The 19,073-nt window shown below is 41.4% G+C and overlaps 2 protein-coding genes across 5 annotated transcripts; one reads left to right on the top strand and one right to left on the bottom strand.

Annotated features, from left to right (window-relative positions):
* The first annotated feature begins 5,675 nt into the window (after window positions 1–5,675).
* On the top strand, window positions 5,676–9,509 carry NUDT15 (nudix hydrolase 15). 3 transcript variants are annotated; one of them, XM_071551209.1, is made up of 4 exons: window positions 5,676–5,871; window positions 5,972–6,162; window positions 7,328–7,405; window positions 8,875–9,509. In XM_071551209.1, exons 1-4 carry the CDS (start codon window positions 5,717–5,719, stop codon window positions 8,910–8,912), a joined length of 462 nt encoding a protein of 153 aa, XP_071407310.1. In that variant the 5' UTR covers window positions 5,676–5,716; the 3' UTR covers window positions 8,913–9,509. The 3 variants fall into 3 exon arrangements, with proteins under 3 accessions (XP_071407310.1, XP_071407320.1, XP_071407302.1); XM_071551219.1 differs by lacking the exon at window positions 8,875–9,509 and adding an exon at window positions 7,736–8,706; XM_071551201.1 differs by lacking the exon at window positions 8,875–9,509 and having other exon boundaries at window positions 7,328–8,706.
* An 830-nt stretch (window positions 9,510–10,339) lies between these two features.
* Window positions 10,340–18,463, bottom strand: MED4 (mediator complex subunit 4). 2 transcript variants are annotated; one of them, XM_071551186.1, is made up of 8 exons: window positions 18,347–18,420; window positions 16,760–17,003; window positions 16,141–16,207; window positions 15,622–15,792; window positions 15,188–15,245; window positions 14,180–14,266; window positions 13,304–13,435; window positions 10,340–12,045 (listed from the first exon to the last, which is right to left on the bottom strand). In XM_071551186.1, exons 2-8 carry the CDS (start codon window positions 16,834–16,836, stop codon window positions 11,873–11,875), a joined length of 765 nt encoding a protein of 254 aa, XP_071407287.1. In that variant the 5' UTR covers window positions 16,837–17,003; window positions 18,347–18,420; the 3' UTR covers window positions 10,340–11,872. The 2 variants fall into 2 exon arrangements, with proteins under 2 accessions (XP_071407287.1, XP_071407277.1); XM_071551176.1 differs by lacking the exon at window positions 16,760–17,003 and having other exon boundaries at window positions 18,347–18,463.
* Window positions 18,464–19,073: the final 610 nt, after the last annotated feature.

Genomic DNA, 19,073 nt, shown 5'->3' on the forward strand with positions numbered 1-19,073 from the left:
CCCTGCTGAGCATCCGAGATGTGACGGGATGGGATGGCAGGGAGGCATTGAACTGCCAGGGAAAAGAGTAGTGGCCTAGGAAATTGGAATGAGAATGTTCTCTACCAATGATAAGGAAAATTGCAGTTATTTCTTTACATTATGAACATCAAAGCTAGATCTGATTTGAAGGAAAGCCATGCTGGAGCTATGATTCTCCTGAGTTTTGTAGCTGGCATTATCCATTAACTGGACAAGCTGCCTCTTTTTGTTCTGAAACTGAGAATGCATTATCATAACTTCTCCTGGGGTGAATATTGCAAAAGACGGAGTAACCATGGTTCAGTTATTTTGCTTCTGATCCTCTGCTGTCCTTGTGTTGTCACCCCTTAGCACTGCAGTGAGCTCAGCAGAATGCTTAGCTGTGTACCTCTGTTCAGACATGCAAGGTAGGAGGATGTGTTACTGGACCTTTAAGCATCTGCAAAATTTTGATAGACCGTCCAAAATTTTCCACCAGAGTTGATAAAACATTTCCTTCTGCCAAGGGAAAGGGAAAAACAAAGCACTTAAACTTTGTGCTCTTTCTCTTCTCTGTTCACACAGTGGTTCAACTCTAGTCACTGGGCCTGCCTGTGGTTCCATCACAGGACAGTACCCAGATGCCACTTCCTCACATAAAAACTCAGGAAGTCTCATTAATCCGAGAGAGTCCCCAGAATGACCTCCACCCTGGAAAGAGTATGCAAGAAATTTTACAAGACAATGTAATGAAGCTTAGCAAAACTTTAAACCTTAAGCTTGTAAGCCCAAAGCTACTGTTCAGAGATAAGTACTGGCTGCAGGTCAGGAAACCAGACTAATACCCTGTCTCAGTTGCTTATTACTGCAAGAAAATTGGACAGCTCTCTCTGGGCTTATAATTCACTCTTGCCTTAGCAAAGAGCTGTAAGACATTCAGAGTAAAACTACTACTGTATCTTCTTCTTCTCACTACAAGTGAATTACCCTTTCAGCTTTAAGATTAAGATAGTTTTTATCTTATACATCAAAAGAAATGTTACATGGTTGACAATATTGAAGGACTTCTAGAAAGATTGATGCCATTGTCTGTAGTCTGATACACAGCTGTATGGAGAGCTTTAGTTATCTGGATGATGTATTGTCTGATTCCTTTCTCAGCTGTGATAACTGGGATACACTGTAAAAATGCAAGCATGTCTGATCAGCAGTGCCACCGTTTGGCTCAGACTGTCAGCACAAGGGGACAACTCAAACCTTAAAAACAACAGTTCTTGGAAATGACACATTCAACTTTTCTTCACTTTCTTAGAGAAACAAGAAAATATAACAATTTTGACTACGACCAGATGAATTCCTAGTGAGTCCAGTTAAATTAACTCAGGTTTGTACAGGCTCAGCCTAATTCAGTATCTGTACTGCAAATGCAGAGACTGAGCAAAAAGGGAAATTCCCTGTAGTATTCTGGTAGATATCCAGATGTTTTTCTAAATCTCCACAAATAGATTCCTTCCTATTCAAAGTTTAAAATGCTGAGATTTCTTGCTGAAGTCAGAATAAGCTTTTTAACACAGAATTGAGGCCCTCTCTGAAGTTGTATTTAAAACTACAAAGAAGGAAAAGGTACAAATGAGGTAGAAGGAGCCTCAAGCAGCTGTTTGAGGCCAAATTAAGTATCCCAGAAGGCTCAGGCATTAAGAAATAGATATGAATTTGCTTTATTATGTATTTACATCTCCCAGTGACAATAGTACAATGGGATTAGTTTCCCAGATCTTGTAAGCTCCAATGGTTGATATTTAACTTGAAAAACATCAGGACAGAGGGTGTTGCAAGAAGGACATCAGAGAGAGAAAGCCAAAGCCTCTGTCAAGGATTCTGATATCTGTCTTAGCAAACAGCTAATACTTGCAGTCTCAGGTCTGGATGGGTCCAGTTTTCTAGAGGGGACAGTATAAACATTAAGAACCAGCTCACCGTCTCTCCCAACAGAAGAACTGTGAAATACCAGGGGAGGCTGGGTGGTGAAAGGTTCAATGAAAGCAAAGAATTTTGTTTCCAAAAGTGATTCTTCACTTAGTTAACCTGTGGAGCACCTTGCGATGGATGCTGCAAATGATGGAAGTTTACATGGGCTCGAGAGGAGTCTTGGCAGGTTTAAAGATGAGAAACAAGAAGAGGGTTAGTAAATACACAGAAACCACCTCTGCCTTGAGAAGTCACCAAGACATAGATGGCTGTAGAATAGTAGTCAAAAGCCCTGTCATGATTTCTTGCCTATTATACTCCAGATATCCATTCTGGACAGCCAGGTGCTTATGCTGGATGAATTTTTGTCCTGAGCTAATGGATACTTTCATATTTTTCTGATTCAGTCTCCTCTGGGATTGAAGCTGAAGCACAGTCCATCTTCTTCACCAGTTGTCCAAAGTCACTTAATAAGTTAGTGGCAGAGCTACAAACAAAACAGAATTGCCTCACCACCTACACTCATTCGGATGACTCAGTCTTTTCAGTACAAGGAAGAGCAAAGAAATCATTAACAAGCAATGAAGAGAGTACAGCTGTAGCAGAGCTCTGATTTGTCCTATTGGTCACGTATATGCACACCATTATTCTCTATTATGTAAATGCAATCAGATCCTATTTACATTTCAACATAAAAACAACATATTGTGCATTGCCTTATTTCCACTAATAATGTCTATGAAGCCGTAACATTACAGGAAGGAATGATTTATGGTCAAAGACAGCAATGAGGCATCATGCTTCTGCTAAAATACAAGTGAGGAAACAGTTACCCATGTTAAATTTTCAGTATCAGAGTTTAGGATAACAACCAACTGCAATGCAAGTGAGGGAAAATCCTCAGAGCTCAAGTTTCAGCCAGGTTGCTGGCGGGACTTTGGTGCCATGCACTGCTGTCACATTCCACCCAGCTTCTCAATGACAGCTTTACAATGTGAAATATTTAAATATAATCCTTACATCTTCCGTTTCATACTCCTGCTAAGCAAATGTGAATATATAGTAAATTCCACAGCCAGGGAACACGTGCATGAAATTCTCAGTAAAATGAATGTTTCCTGGTTGTGCAACTGCTTTTTAAGAAGCTGTTGTACACTCTGTGCTTTTCTGACCTCCTTTCTCTATGTATGTTCTTCTTAGGGAATGGCTGTGAAGTCATTTTAATCTAACATAAATCTGGCCTGTTACTGACATGGTTAGTCCCACCATTCTTTTTCCCAGCTGCTCTCGTTGCCTCCTGCATTCATGTACCTGATCTGTAAATTGCATCAGGAAACATATCCTGCTGAAAAATAATCTCTCTCCCAGTTTGCTGAGTCAGGTTTGGCTTTGTGCTATTTAATCTGATCAAACCCTGTCCCATCCCCTCCCTGTGCACCCACAGCTTGCCAGAAAACAAATCAATAAAAAAAATAAGTTTTCTAGATCCAGATCAGTTTCCTCATCCAGCTCATTGCACAGCAACTGCGATTATTAACAGTGTTAGCATAAAGAAAGGGATTGGGCCTGAAAAGTAGGTACCTCTCTCTCAAGAGCCCCCTGGACACATGGTGCTTTAAATACACTGTTTTAGTTTGTGTCTCACAGAAGTACTTTGTCAGATGAAATATTATTAAACAAGTTTACAACAGCATATAAATCATAACCTTGCAATCCTTTCAACATATTATTATGGTAGAAGATCCACCTTACTATTTTCTCATTCTTGGCTTATTTTCATGTCTTTTTTCAGAGGATGTCTGTTCACTATCAAACTCAGAAACACCAGCCTATATTTACTTCATAATCTGCAAAAGCTGATTTAGGACAGCCATGTCCTAAATGAATCCTGGAGTGAAACCAATTAAAACAGATTCAGTCAACAAAATGCTTATTTTCATAAAACATTCTTTATGTAAATATTTACAAATGTAAGGTGAAAAAATTGAAAGAACTAAATCTAAACACCTGTATACAAGCAGATTTCAAAACCTTAGCAAAAAAAAAAAAGCTATTTTAAAGTCCTGTAATGGAGTAATAATTCACATGCTTGTTGTGATCAATAGGATGCTAAAGGGAAAGTCTTAACCTACTGACAAATATTACAGTTGTTTATAAAAATATATTTTTATATTCTTCATAATAATCTTTATATATTTTCATTTAATTGTATCCTGCTAACATTCCAAACAAGCATAATGACTGTATGAATATTTTTTGTACTTAAAAGTGTATCAGTAGAATAACAATGGGTCACCTTCAGTCTTGTTACTAAATACTGTTCATTAAAAGGTACAGGAAAATGGTCTACACAGAAAGTAGAATGTTTTTATTGTTCAGATAAACAGCCTTGTGATGTTTTAATGTATTGGACCAGAATGAGCTTTGTGGGTGAGGAGTCTTTGATAGGGCTTTCCTAAGATCACTGTCTTCTTAAAATGTAAATAGAGAAGTAACATAACTGACAGATGTTTCATCTGGAGATTAAGATACTCCAACTGTTCTGGGGGACAGATATGAGTGAATGAGCTTGGTTCACAAAAAGTCAGTTAGCTTGTAAGCTTGGCCATTATTATTTTGTTAAGTCAGTAATTCAGGGTATGGGCTGCCACCACAGCTAAACAGGAGAGCCAACCACTGCCAGTGGGCATCCTTCCAGCACACCCAGCCATTCACTCCTGCGAAATTTCCCTCATGCTAACACTGGGACTCATCTGATGCTGTACTGAGCAATTAAACCCCAGAAAACCAGTAACACAAAAGGTAATGATTAAGCTTCAGTTTAATTTGTGATCTTCAGATGTAAATAAAAACATCTGTACAGAGATACCTTAAAATCTTATAAAACAAACGAACAATGACAAATCATGTGAAAGGTCTGCAAATAAAATCTTCATCCCTGTGTTGTGATCAATAGACTGAGGAAGGGAAAAATCTGACAAACTTTACCGTTGTTTACAAGAAAATGAAAGTTTGTGTATTATATTCTACATATCTCTGTGATTTAAAAAAATGTGAAAATGACTAACTATTTGCTAGCAGAAACTTTTATTTCTTATCAGCCAGGAACTGTCATTCTGTCTCTGGAGCTCTGCTTAGCTAAGTTTGTATCTTCCTTTTCAAATAATTTCAAAGTAAAACTGTGGCCTAACCAAGGAAGCGCTACTTTTTAAGTTCTGAACATATCAGTAGTCAGAGACCAGCTGGTTCCGTGGACCTCCAAGAAGAACCCGAGCTGTATCTTCGTTTTCAGCCGACCGTCATTTGCAAAAACGGGCCTTCCATTCTCGGTGCCCTCACCAATCGCTCTGCGTTCAGCGGCCAAGGAACCCCAAACAGGCAGAAAACCGGAGCGCGGCGCAGGCAGCATCCCTGCCCGCCCGGGGAGCTTCCCGCTCAGCATCGTCCCTTCCCAGCCTGCCCGGGGAGCTCCCCGCTCAGCATCTCCTCTCTGCAGATTGCCTGGGGAGCTCCCCGCTCAGCATCGTCCCTCCCCAGCCCGCCCGGGGAACTCTCCACTCAGCATCGCCCCCTCCCCAGCCCACCCGGGGTGCTCCCCGCTCCCCTCGCTGGCGCACCTTGCGCGCTCCCAACACATCCAACCCCGGGCAAGGGCCTCCCAAAACCTGCGATGCCAAGCGCTGATTGGCGGAGGCGCCCCCGCCCGCCCCGCGGGGTGACGGAGGCTGCCCGGGCGCCCAGCGCTGCCATGGGCGAGGAGGCGCTGCAGCTCCGGCGGCCGGGGGTCGGCGTGGCGGTGGTGGTCATCAGCGCCGCGCACCCCAACTGCGTCCTGCTGGGCAAGAGGAAGGGCACGGTGGGGGCCGGCACCTACCAGCTCCCCGGAGGCCACCTGGAGTTCGGGTAGGAGCCCTGCGACCTCCCCTCCCGTGCCAGGCCGTGCCCCCAGGCGGCCGTGCCCTCCCTTCCTTCCCCATCCCTGCCCATCCCTCCGGTGCCGCAGGGAGAGCCTGGCGGAGTGCGCGGAGCGGGAGGCGCTGGAGGAGGCGGCGCTGCGGCTGCGCCACGTGCGCTTCGCGTCGGCCGTGAACACGGCGTGCCCGCGCGCGGGGCACCACTACCTCACCGTGGTGATGAAGGGCGAGGCCGAGCCCGGCGCGGAGCCGCGAAACCAGGAGCCCGACAAGAACGAGGGTGAGTCATGAGCAGTGGGAACAGAATGCCCTGGGGGGGAAGGGACATGAAAGATCATCCAGTTCCAACCCCCCTGCCACGGGTAGGGACAGCTCCCTCTAGACCACGTGGCAAAAAGCCCCATCCAGCCTGCCCCTGAACACCTCCAGGGATGGGGCATCCACAGCTGCTTCAAACAACAGAAGTTGCTCCTGCAGAATGACTCTGCATGCGACAGAGAACTCGACTGTGTTGGTAGGTTCTGCACGCTCCGTCTGGACTTGCAGATACAACACAGAATCACAGAATCTCCCAAGTCGGAAGGGACCCACAAGGATCATCAAAATCCCAACTCCTGGCACTGCACAGAACAATCCCAAAAATTCCACCATGCACCTGAGAGCCCTGTCCAAATGCTCCTTGACCTCTGTCAGGCTTGGTGCTGTGACCACTTCCCTGGGAAACCTGTTCCAGTGCCCAACCACCCTCTGGGTGAAGAACTTTTTCCTAATATCCAGCCTAAACCTCACCTGACAGTATTATGCTGATGCCGTAAGAGCCCCCCCCAAAGCAGGACTCCGAGCCACGTTAGTGTAGGGTAAGATAAAAAGTAAAGGTCCTTTAATAACACAGGCCTATGGCCCACAGGAATACATGATGACATGCATGTGCTCTTCAGTTCTAGTTTTCATGGCTTTTATAATATGATCCCTTCAATCATTGCTTTACATATTTCTCAGTCCAGCCCCAGTCCCACCCCTGTTCCACCCCCTGGAATTGGGTCTGGGGTGGTCAAGACCCTCTGTCTTCATCAGCTCCTCTTCCTCGGGCACACAAAGGTCTCTTGGAGCTCTTCCAGTTCTGACTTCTGGGTCACTCTGACCTATGTTTATGTTTCATTCTGTAGGCCTTTCTGATAGCCATCCAATCTTGTACCTTGAAAAAGAGACTAAGCAACTAAAAGAATTTGAGCTACTGATAAATGCTAAGGGTTAGGATGTATAAACAATGAACTTAGGCTGCCAGACTATTAGCACATTACATCTACATTTGCTACAGTTACTGTGTTCCTAAAATCTACAAAATGTGAAAATCAAAAATCCCTTCGGCATCAATGCCATTCCCTCAGATCCTGTCTTAATTCTATTCTCTGATTTATTTTTCTGTCTTTCTTTCCCCCCTACAGGTTGGGAGTGGGTTAAATGGGATGAATTTCCTCCAGAAGATCAGATGTTCTGGGCCTTGCGCTGTTTAAGAGAACAAGGTTACAATCCCTTTACTGAAGAGCTTGATCATCTAAAGGGGTACACAGGAAGTCACCAATTAGATTAAAACCAAATTGTACATATGTAACAAACTAAAGGGTACCTGCTTTTTTTTGTGTAAAAAAGGGTTTATCGTGCTCACCCTGCCCGTGTGAAAATATTACCCTCTCCAAAGCCAGAAAGATGCCAGATGCTGTAGTCCTTTTACTGTATTTCATAGGACAGTGGTCTTTCATTCCAGAGCTATTTCCAGCTCTAGTGGTTATCAATTAATGTTTGCTTTTATAGAAAAACTTAAAGAGTGTTCTGTCTGGTTAATCTTTATATAGATGAACAGCCCTTTGGAAGTCAGAACTAGCCGGAGAACCTTACTGACTTGGAAACAGTTGCAGCATCAGGCCCAAGGAAACTTACTTGTTTAAACCACTGTCCTGCTTTCTATGTAAACCTACTTTGTATGTCATGCTGCTTTCTGGTAATTATTGGACCAATTTTAAAACTTAGCCTTGTCTCTTCTTTGCTATCATGAACAAAAATTACATTTCATAGACAATGTCCTGTTCTCCTGCAGACAGCAGTATATACTTGAAAATCAAGAGCATTATAAATATGAAAGGGTTATGGTGGCTTATTGCAGGGAATCAAATTCTCTGGTCTTTCTTGCCTCTTGCTTTTGTAACAGAGCTCTGTTTGCAGCCTCGGTTACACTGAATTTATCTGCAAAAATGTCACAGATCTCTGCAGTTGATCTGAATTCATATTATAAACTCTTATAATGGAGAGGTGCCTACAGTGTTATACTAGGCTGACACAAGTAACAAACTAATCTAATTTATAGGTGTAGCTCAGTGGCAAAAGTCACACTTTTTGGCTAAAGAGAGTTGTCAGTATTAAGCAGCACAGAGGGCTGTAATTCTGTATGGCTACTGGGATTTGATGAAATTGTGAATTTTCAGTTTGATGTGATTAAATGACTGAATTGGTAGTGAACAAAATCACAGTACACAAAGACAGACAAAACCAATGAGTTTGTATTTTCAGTTTTTCTAGACTCTGTAACCAAATGTGATTCTTTTCCAGCTGTAGCCACTGGGACATCAGCAATTAATTTTTGGATATGATTATTAAAGAGATCATTATTGGCTTATTGTTTTTCTCATCAGGGTTCTTTTAAACCAAAGTTCTTGTCTGTTTTCTTTAGATATGCTCATTGTACAAAAATGTGGTGAGATATCTTCAATTTCTTTTGAATAAACCACAAACACAATATTGAAAAATTAAAATTGTCTGAAATTATGAATGGACTCATCAGTTCTTAAACAACTTTGAAGGGTTTAATGGTCTTCCTTACTTTGCACATATATTTTCTTAAATGGAGATGACTCTTTTTGCTGAGTAAGGATGCTACTGACAATGGGAAGCCTCCTGGTTAGAGTTTAAAGTATTAACCATGTGCAACTTTCCTTAGGACAAACACCCTGTCTCTGCAGTGAAGAAGGAAGATAATGTTATTCAGCAGTTTTGAAACAGGAAATGCCACCAAAAACTCCTTTGCTACTGTACCTTTCTAAAAAGCTTATTTTTTCTATTCAAAAGTGGAGATTCACTTCCTGAAAGCAACCTTATGTACACTGAGAATTATTCCGCTCAGCTGTCAACAAAGAAGCTGCAGCAATAGTTGACAGCTGTCCTACTCCTCTGTCACAAAGAATAATGTAGAAAAAATTAAATTATTTAGTACAATTTTATATTTTCGAGGGTATCTAGCTCCTGATGAGAAAACAGGGTCCACTGTAAAATGGTTTGTCATGCAATAAATACTTTCTTACCATATTTTGTTAATGGTTATATTCATTCTGTTGTAAATACACAAGTAGTTACTGAAATGAGGACACAAATAGTATCTCCATATGTCCGCCTCTCTGTATCCTTTCTAAGTGGACTGATTAAATGACTACAGTACTGCAGCCAGCTGTCAGCAATCCTCAACTTTAATAACTGTTTGTATGGATCATGCATTTGTATTTGCCATCCATTCCCATCACCGCTCCCCTGAAAATTTGATTCAGTAGATTTTAAGTGCTAAGACCCAATCCTTTCAACTAAGTCTTTTGCTTTTTGGTACTTGCTAAATAGGAAAATCTATTATTTATGTATTTAAGCCACTGAATAACAGAACACTCAGTTACAGCTTTGTGATTCACTAAACTGCTTGTAACAGACAGAATTCACCCAAAATGGCATTATAGTTAGGCAGCATTGAGAAACATAGTCATGAACTGTACATATTTTGGAGCACTGATACAAACTGTTTGGAATGCATCTTATACCCAGAGTCTGTTTTTATGCCAAGTGGACAGTGGGCAGAGTTGTTGTCTTACTTTTTTCTACATTAATCCCATTTAATCTTTTAATAGAGTAACACACAACCCAGAAAAAGAAGTGGTCATTGCTTCAGTTGCCTCTTATTTATGTCTGGAAAGAATCACCCACCTCCACAGTATTTCAGTTAGTGAACTACATGAAACAGCCATAGAAGAGTTTGGGATAGATTGCAACATTACACATCCCATGACTTAATTATCTGTTTTTGTATTTCATTCCAACAAAAGAATGTCCTTGTAAATTGGAAGATAGACTAGTGAACTGTGTCGTGTATTGAAAGGCATTTAGAAAGAAAATACTAATCCCATGATAAAAAGCATTAAGAAACTCCATTTTGCAATATTGTGTATGAATCTGATCACACATTTTAAGATAAAATGTGAACCAGAACAGGGGTAGGCAAGGTTTAACTAGGATAACTGAGACAAGGCAAATGTATTGGGATTAACATAAATTAAGAGGAAAGACATTGGAGGCAAATACCTAAGAGGAAAATACTGTACTGAATAAAGGTTAAAAAATATATGTATATGAATAACTTCAGACTGTGAAAGAGGTGACAGTTTAATAACTCTGAAAATACTTCCAAAAGGAACAGCTGAGACAAAAACAGATTATCCATTTCTCTTAAAATAAAAAACATTGCCCCATATTACGTGACTGAACTTGACTGAAGTCCTTTCTCTTTCTGTATTACCATGGGACTTGTATATATGTTGGTCATATGTGGCAGCATTACTGACAGCAATATTTGAAAGACTGTCTGAGCAAAGGAGGAAGTGTACCTGATTGATCAGACACTTCCTGCAAGGAATCTACGAAATGGAAAAGTGAAGAGAATTGTGATCTGTGCTGCAGGAAGCCTTGCTGCAGGATAGAAACCTGTAACTGCCAGGAGCAACAGTTCACATTAGTTTTTGGATTTGATCACAAAGTTACTTAAGAGAAAAGCAGCTGTCATAAATTTATTCCTTTAGAAAAATAGAACAAGGAAAGGAAAGCTAAAGGAAATATCTTTGGAAATACAAAATAACATTGTAGTTGAGGCAGTAAATGCAACTGACCAAGTAAACAAATTAGCAGGTTCAAAGAACTGAAAAAATTACAGATGACAAGAATAAAAAACTCTGTGAACACTCTGAACTGAAAGGAACTGAAGCTGTAGCGCGCCTCAAAATGTGTCATTTCCAGGTTCCAGGATGCTTAACCAAGTATTGGTACAGCCTTGTGCATGGGCACTCTGCTGCCTCAGGGTCTGCCCAGCTATGTGTGTACCTGAGAAGGACAGGCTTTCTGTTTCTGACAATGACTCAGCTGCATCTAACACTGACAGGGCATTTTGCAAAGGCAAAAGTGGAGTACAAACTTCTGAAACTCAATCAGAATTCAACAACATACTGAGATAAAATGTGCTGAGTATTGAAGTTACAAGGAAACTCACCTAATATTCAAGTTTGGAAAATTAAAGTTAGACCAAAGCTGAGTTTATTTATGACAAATCATTCATTATATAATACAGATATTACAAACTTACACCTTATTGCTGCATTTTTCTTCTTGATACACAGATTATCAAGAACATGCATTTAGGCAGTAACAAAAAAAAAGATATTAAACTTACAAACTTCATGTCTCATTTCCATGGCATAGAAAAGGTTATCATCAAAAGAGTAAAGTTACTAACAAACGTACAAGGGGATTCCCCTTACACCTTTTTTTCCCAGGAGGTTTTGTCATCTAATGTATAGTAAATACATACACACACACACACACACACACACACACACACACACACGTGTCTCTTGCAAACACACACATTCATACATTCACTGAAAACTTTACATTTCTCCCCTAGCAGAAATTTCCCAGTCATTTTACTTTCCTAGTCATTTTAAAGGGAAAAAAAATCTCCAGTCCATGGTTTTAAATTAGTCACCCTATTTCTGAGCCAGCCATAACCTTGTTCCTACAAAAGGCTGCCACTGTAACAAAAGGATATTGCAGTTTGTGAGGAACAGCATCCAACCTACCTTCACCACAGGAAAGGTCTACTAGGGATAAATAATGTCTCTCTCTTGTACCTAGTCTGAGTCACTGCTGCTGCTTGAAGAGTCTGTTGACATAACTTCTACATCATCTTCATTCTCTTTATTGTGTCCTGGAGGCTCCAACATGAAGTCATTACTATGATTAGGAGGTAGCATGTTCATTGACATATCACTTGACTGCCAAGGATACTGAGGAGCAAGCACATCTGGAAAAAAGGGGCATAATCAACCAAACTATGGGTTTTGTGTATCAAAAAATTGCACAAGACAGCTCAATCAGAAGTGCAATTTAAAATCAAAACAAATTTTAAAATCCATTTTGAATTTTGAACATATGAAATCCTCCTCTAACAGCTCGAAAATATCTCATGATGGACTGATTCTCTGATTGTAAATGCCTGCTCTGCCAGAAAGGCCCATTTATGTAGGTGGCTCTTGATCTCTCATCACTCCACTTCAAAATAGTATATATTCATATAGAGCTCAAAAGAACAGAAAAGATATGTGGACCCATCCTCAGCATTTTCGTGGTTGCCACAGACAGATGTCAGGGTCCTACTCCTATTCAGCTCACTGACCCGTTTTATCCAAGGCCAGAGGTTTACCAAGCAAGAGGATGCAGAATTTCACATCACTTCCTAAGAGGTAACAATAGGATTAGACAGATGATGGGAAACACAAAAGCCAAGTTTACTGTTTCCAGTGAAGTTGAAATAGTTGGGTTTTGTAACAAATTCAGCATAATTTCTGTAAACAAGTTTTCCATAATGCCTGAAAGTGGCTTAACAGAGAGGTAAGAACTGTCACACAGCTCCTATGCATCCAAACTAGGAAATTTTCCACAATTTAATCCAGCCATGGTAGATTAATACTGCACAGGTACAGAACAACTAAACTCTTGATTCAATGACTGTCATTTACTGCTAAATTCTATTTTAGCATGAATGAATCAATCCCACTGAAGTCAATGGAAGTGCCTTTTTCACTAAGCAATTAAGGGATTCAAGCTCAATTCCTACAGTCAATGGACCATCTCACCACTTGTCCCTTGCCGTGTCTTTTCAATCCAGTCAAAGAAAGGTAGGGGATAACAATAAACCTCTTTTCCTCCAAATAAAGTTTTCATAATTCCATACTTTGTCATCACTACTATGAAAAGGTTGCTCTGAAAACGCTTCTTTCTAGTATGATCTAATTTGGTTTAAAGCCATTTAAAATAAATGAACTGAGTTTTGTTTATGTTGATATATCTGTAGTGTCTGCAGTTTAGCATGGAATAAAGTAAAATTATGCAATTTCTAACTGTTAACTTCATTTACTACATCTTCACTGCTATTAGGAAACAACATTAACCATAATTTTCACTACTTTACACCTCTGATTTGCCTTTGCAAAGGGAAATGTGTAATTGCTGTGACTGTACAAGGGATAAAAAAAAGCAAACCAAAACTGAATTTCTCTTACCTGGCAGTCTGCCCGCTGCAAGTGCGTCCCCGGGTAAGTGTCCATTAACTCCATTGGTGGATGGGTTGTTCATCTGACCCAAGAGACCACTTCTCATTTCCAGATCTGTAGGATATGGCCTACGTGGGTCCCCTTTAAAAGGAAAAAAAAAAGAATGCTTTGAAATATTTAACAATTGTCTTGCAGACATTAGCTTGTTCTTCAATGCCTATTTTAATGACCAAAAAACCCCATACACTGCTTGGATAAGCAACAAGCATCACATCTGTTTTTATTAAAATCCAAGTCTGTCTTTCACTTCGACTTTCTTTGTTCATTCAAACTTGGCAGCAAGTGCACATTTAAAGAAACCCCAAACAACCCAAAACAACTACAAATAAACCCACTATGTTTAGAAGATACCTGTGCTCTCCCTGCTACTTCACATCTAAACAGCAATGACAGGAATTGGATCAAACATTTTCATTTTGGACAAAGGGGGTAAAACCCAAAATTGCAACCTGACATAATGACAGTCCTGCTTCTGACTCCATGCATTACTAGCATCCTCTGAAAAGAATATTGTAAGGGGCAAGAGGGAATTCAACCAAGCATGTGTGAAAGCCTTTAGCATGCTTATAATCAGGGCTGACATTCAGGGGGGAAAAGGCAAACAAAGGAGAGGAGAGGACACCAATCAGCTAATGGAACCATACAGTTTCATAGCCTTTTGAAGACATGTGAACTGGATATCGATTTCTGTTGATAATATTAGATGTAACAGCTGAACACAATGGTACTCTAACAAACCCCAGTGGTATAAAAATATTATAAGACCAGATATTAACCATGATTTATCACAATAAAGACATCTCTTGTCATAAACAGGATAGTTACCTGGTACCCACGTCAGAGGGGCACAAACAGCATTGCTAGCACTGATCCTATGGGCATATTTAATTATTTCTTCAGAGGAAATTGCACCTGGGAGAATGGAAAAAAATTTGCTATATTGTCAAGGATTGCATCATTTAATTATTTCACAATATTGAACACTAATATCTAAAAGACTCGGAATGTGATTTTGTCAAATATTAAGAGCCTAGTTCAAATGCAATAACTGTTTAGAAGAGTCTCAGACTATGCAAAGATGAGCTTCACACTGATTTTACAGCCACACGTTCAGTACAACTTCGATGCCAACAGTTCTCCAACTTTGAGAAAAACACAAACTGATCTCTTAAACAGTGTACTTGACAAACACAATTCTTAAAACTTCAGCACCTGATTTATTATAGTTTGCTGTAGTAAAGAATTTGTTTTTTTAATAATTGTAGAGCATACATAATAAACTTCTTCTAAATATGTGCCTGTATCAGAGAAATAAACTGTTATGAAATTCCTTGAATTTTTGGTGAAAGAAGTATTACAAAATAGTACAAGATATTGTAAAAAAAACCCTCAAACCAAAAAAAAAAAGAAAAGGCCTCCCCCAAAATAGTCAGTTTAACTTGCCAAGTGCCACAGTATGCAGGAATTGCTACCAACTAGTATCAGCAGCTACTCAGTCTTTCAAATACAATGCACATAGAAACAAATATTGTCTTCCTTTCCCCAACAGACCAACTGCAGGAATTTGGTGAGACACTTGCGTAATCGGATACACTATTATCAGTCCAAGAACACTGTCGAGACACTTTAATATTAAGATATGTTTGCCACAAAAAATATTAAATTCCTGCTTTTATTCTCAGGAAATAGTTTCACAATGAAATCGAAATTCGTTTCCACATAAAGCATCCAAAATCTGTGATAGTAGAATTAAAAAAATAAAAAAGCCCAAATCTGAGCTCACTAGCAACTTTCTTTACAACTGCATTTCATAGTATGTACAATCACGGGTACCTTTCCGCGCCTTTTCTATTGATTTCAGCTTTTCCTTTGCTTGATAAACAGCTGTTGCCTAGATGCAAAAAAACAAAACAAAAAAACAACACACAAAGTAAGCTAAACCTTCAATCTATCTGATTTGTACACATAAAATCAGCTCTGTGAATAAACCCCTTAGTTTAATTGCATTTGAAGAGATAAACTAGTCAGTGAACATTTTCAAAATATACAGACATAAAAGTAGGTTTAGAAGAAAATTAGCATCATAAAACAAAATTGAATACCATGATAACTAAACAGTATTTGACTACTGAGAAAAATCCAAACCACTAAGCTCTTACGAAGTTTTAAATATTTAAATTTTCTCAAACTAACACAACACCACTTTCCCCAGAACCACCTTTTCCACAAGGAGATGCTCAAAAGAACACACATCATTATGAACTTACCAGTATGTGCTCTGCTTCTTTTAGTTGTTTCTGCAGCTGCTGAATGTCATTATCCCGCTTTTCCACTACCTTTTCTAAAAGCTGCATTTCATGATGGATTTTTCCCTGATCAACTGCCAACTTCATTAGCTCTTGAAACTCTCCATCTCTCTGAATCAGCAGTTCCAGGATCTATTGAACAAGAGTTTTGGAGAACTTTTAATTTGGCTAGAATAACAACACACTCAGCTGTGCTACAAAGAAGAGCAAATGACATCCATAGGAGTATTTTTGTCTGAATGAAAAATTAAACAAAATTTCTTCCTGTTTGCAGAAACAGCCTATGAAGCATACAACAAATAAACAACACTACGAGAACCAAGAATGCCTTTGTAGCAGGGCCAAAGTCCCCTCAGCAACATTAGCTTGAGTATAGGCAAGGACAAAGAGAGAAAGAATGAACAAAAGGACGAACAGAAAGAAATTAGAAGTAAAGCATTATGCTTACCCAAAGAAGTACAGTTTAGAAAGTCCACTTACCTGGCTCTCCTCTCCTGGTTGTGGAAGCTTTTGGTTTCTTGAAATTGCCAAAATTTCTATCAGTTCCCTGAAAGGAAAACTCTGTTTGCACAGTTTTCTACAAGGGCATGACCACATAAAGTCCTCATAAAATTATCACAGTATTGGTATCATTACAAAGTAGTCAGGGACCTGAGTATTTTACAGTTTTATAGTACAGTGTGGGCAGGCATTTCTCAACCAAGAGAGCAAATTTTCTTCTTTGAGCTCATGAAGAACTCCTGTATTTGTACTCAAGAAATGTGCTTAGTTCCTGTCAAACTGTAAAAGACATAAGCAGAAGCTGAAAAAAGAAACAGCATAATGAACTGCATTCATACCCTTCTTCTACTGCCTTTGTTGCAAGAGGGTACAAAAGTTGTCTTCACTATTTTACTTCTCTACTTTTTCTGGATTTTTCCCCAACTGAGCAAGTTTTACACATGCATTTAGAGCAATTAACTTTCAAACTCCTACAGTCTCTTGTGAAACTACTCTTACACTATGTGTTTTCACAATGATATATTAGTTGTGTATCAAACACACAAAAATACAAAAAAACTAGTAATATTCTGGTGCTACAATCACTTCTCAAACAAACCTCTTGATCATGATTCCAGGTACCCAGCCCCTTTGCCACAGCAAGAACCTCTGAGGAACCACGATGCAAAAAGGCATGTTCTGTAAACTCAGCAAAGTTAATTGGCTCCTAATGTGACAGTTCAACCCTATGCATGAATAACTATCTATCTGAAGACACTGTCCTTGGAAGCGCTGATTCTTTGCTTGGTCCACTGTCAGCAGCTCAGTGGGATGTACAACCGATACAGAAGCAGGGCCAGAACCTTAAAATGAAAACAAATACTTTGCAAAATGTCTGAAAAAGCCCTAACCAGCAAAGCTCTAAATAGCACCTTGGTCTATATCTCTTGCCCATTCTTGAATACTACAGCCATTTTAAACAGTAAAAGAAACGTGTCATTCTCACTAAACTTTTATTCTACCTGAGCAACACGGAGCAGTAGCAAATTAAATCTGCACTAGGTAGGTCAACTCATGCCATCAAGGCTGATGTCATGGGGCACTGTAATTCTGCTCTGTGTTAGCCAGACAATGCACAACGCAGATTCAAAACTATGTGAAGGCTACAGATTAGACATGTTGCTTCATTTTTGCCCCGACCAGCAAACCAGTATTGTGACTGTGAAAGGCCTTGCTCCAGGGTGTTGCAAACACTTTGCTGATCAACAGGAAGGTTCACTAAATGCTGCTGAGGGTTGCTCTAGATTCATTATGGTGGAACATTAGTTCCAACATAAAAAAAAATGTATAGATAAAGAACAAGTGTTTGTTTTTGCTTTTTATTTTCCAAACCCACATGTTCTCTATGAACATTTATGTCACAATAAAATCTAAGATTGAGGATAAAACCTGGAAAACAACAAGAACAACTGACCAATACCTTGCCCTATTAGTGGCAATCATAGAGCCAGCTATATGGCTAGTATTGGTTATTCCCTCTGAAAATCTTTTCCTAAGCTCCTGCTCTCCTCAAGAGGTGAAAAATAATGAGGAACCAGTTCAACTTCACTGCCAGTGGCACCTCCACAACATGGTGGACAGCTGGGATGAGGTCAGGCCTCAAGAGCATGGACTACGTATCAGAGAACTTACATCACCCTAAGACGAGCCCTGCAGCCCACTTGGAGTGCATTTAGAACTAAATACACGCAATGAGCAGAACAGCTTGTGTCATGCAACACCGTCTACCCATTTCTGACTCCAGCATAAGTGGCAGTGACTAATAAAGTGCCTACAGTCGGTCTGTGAGTGTGCATTTCACAGAAAATGCAGGTGTCAACCACGAGAGAACGGCAAGTGGGACAACAGGGAGCCTCCCCTTCCTTCTGAAAACGGGAAACGAAGCACCGTCAGTGCCTTCCCAGCGGGGTGGGCGCCAGGGCAGCGCCGGGCCGAGCCCCTGTCTCGCAGGAGCCGGCCTGGGGACAGCAGGAGAGCAGGAAAACATGTACTCGAGCCGGGCCGGCGGTCGGGCCGGGCCGATGCCCTCCCGCACCAACCTCAGCAGCTGCCGCCGGAGGCTCCGCGCACGCACCGCGCCGGACGCCCCCGCCCCACCCCCGGCGCCCCGCCGCCATGCGGTGTCGGCGGGGGCCCTTGGCGGTACCTGGCCAAGAGCTCGAGATCGTCCAGTGCCGCCAGGAGCCGCTCCCGAGTGCTGCTCCGCTCCCCGCCCGCCGCCGCCGCCGCCATCGCGCTCCGGGGCGGACCCGCCAAGGAACCGCCCCCCGCGCGGCAGCGCCCCTGCCCGCCCAGGGGGACACTGCAGCGGCGCATGCGCAGAGCGGCCCGGGGGAGGGCTCCCGGCCCTTCCCGGCCGCTCCCGGCCCTTCCCGAGAGGCGCGGCGGGACGGAACGGGAAGGGTGGGAGGAGGCGGCAGCGACTCACAGGGAACCGTGGGTGTGGGAAGAAAGGACGGCGCATCTGCTTTGGTGAGGCCAGATGCGCCCTCTGCTGCAGCCGCGTCGTTGCATGAGAATCTGCGGTTGGTGCTCTTGGAATCACAAGATCAGTCAAGTTTGGGAAAGACCTCAGAGGTCATCGAGTTCAACCTATGACCGAACATCACCGTGCCAAGTAGACCAGGGTACTAAATGCCATGTCCAGTCTTTCCTTAAACACCCCCAGGGACGGCGAGTCCAGCACCTCCCTGGGCAGCCCATTCCAATGTCTGATCAACCTTTCTGTGAAGAAATTCATCCTGATGCCTAAAGTGAAGCTCTCCTGGTGCATCTTTGGTCCATGTCTTCTATTGCCAGTCACCTGAGCGAAGAGGCCGACTCCCACCTGGCTACAACCATTCCAACTCCAATGCATTTCCAGTCCACAGGTT

This window comes from Pithys albifrons, chromosome 1 (assembly GCF_047495875.1).
Source record: "Pithys albifrons albifrons isolate INPA30051 chromosome 1, PitAlb_v1, whole genome shotgun sequence".
In the NCBI taxonomy this organism is placed as follows: domain Eukaryota; kingdom Metazoa; phylum Chordata; class Aves; order Passeriformes; family Thamnophilidae; genus Pithys; species Pithys albifrons.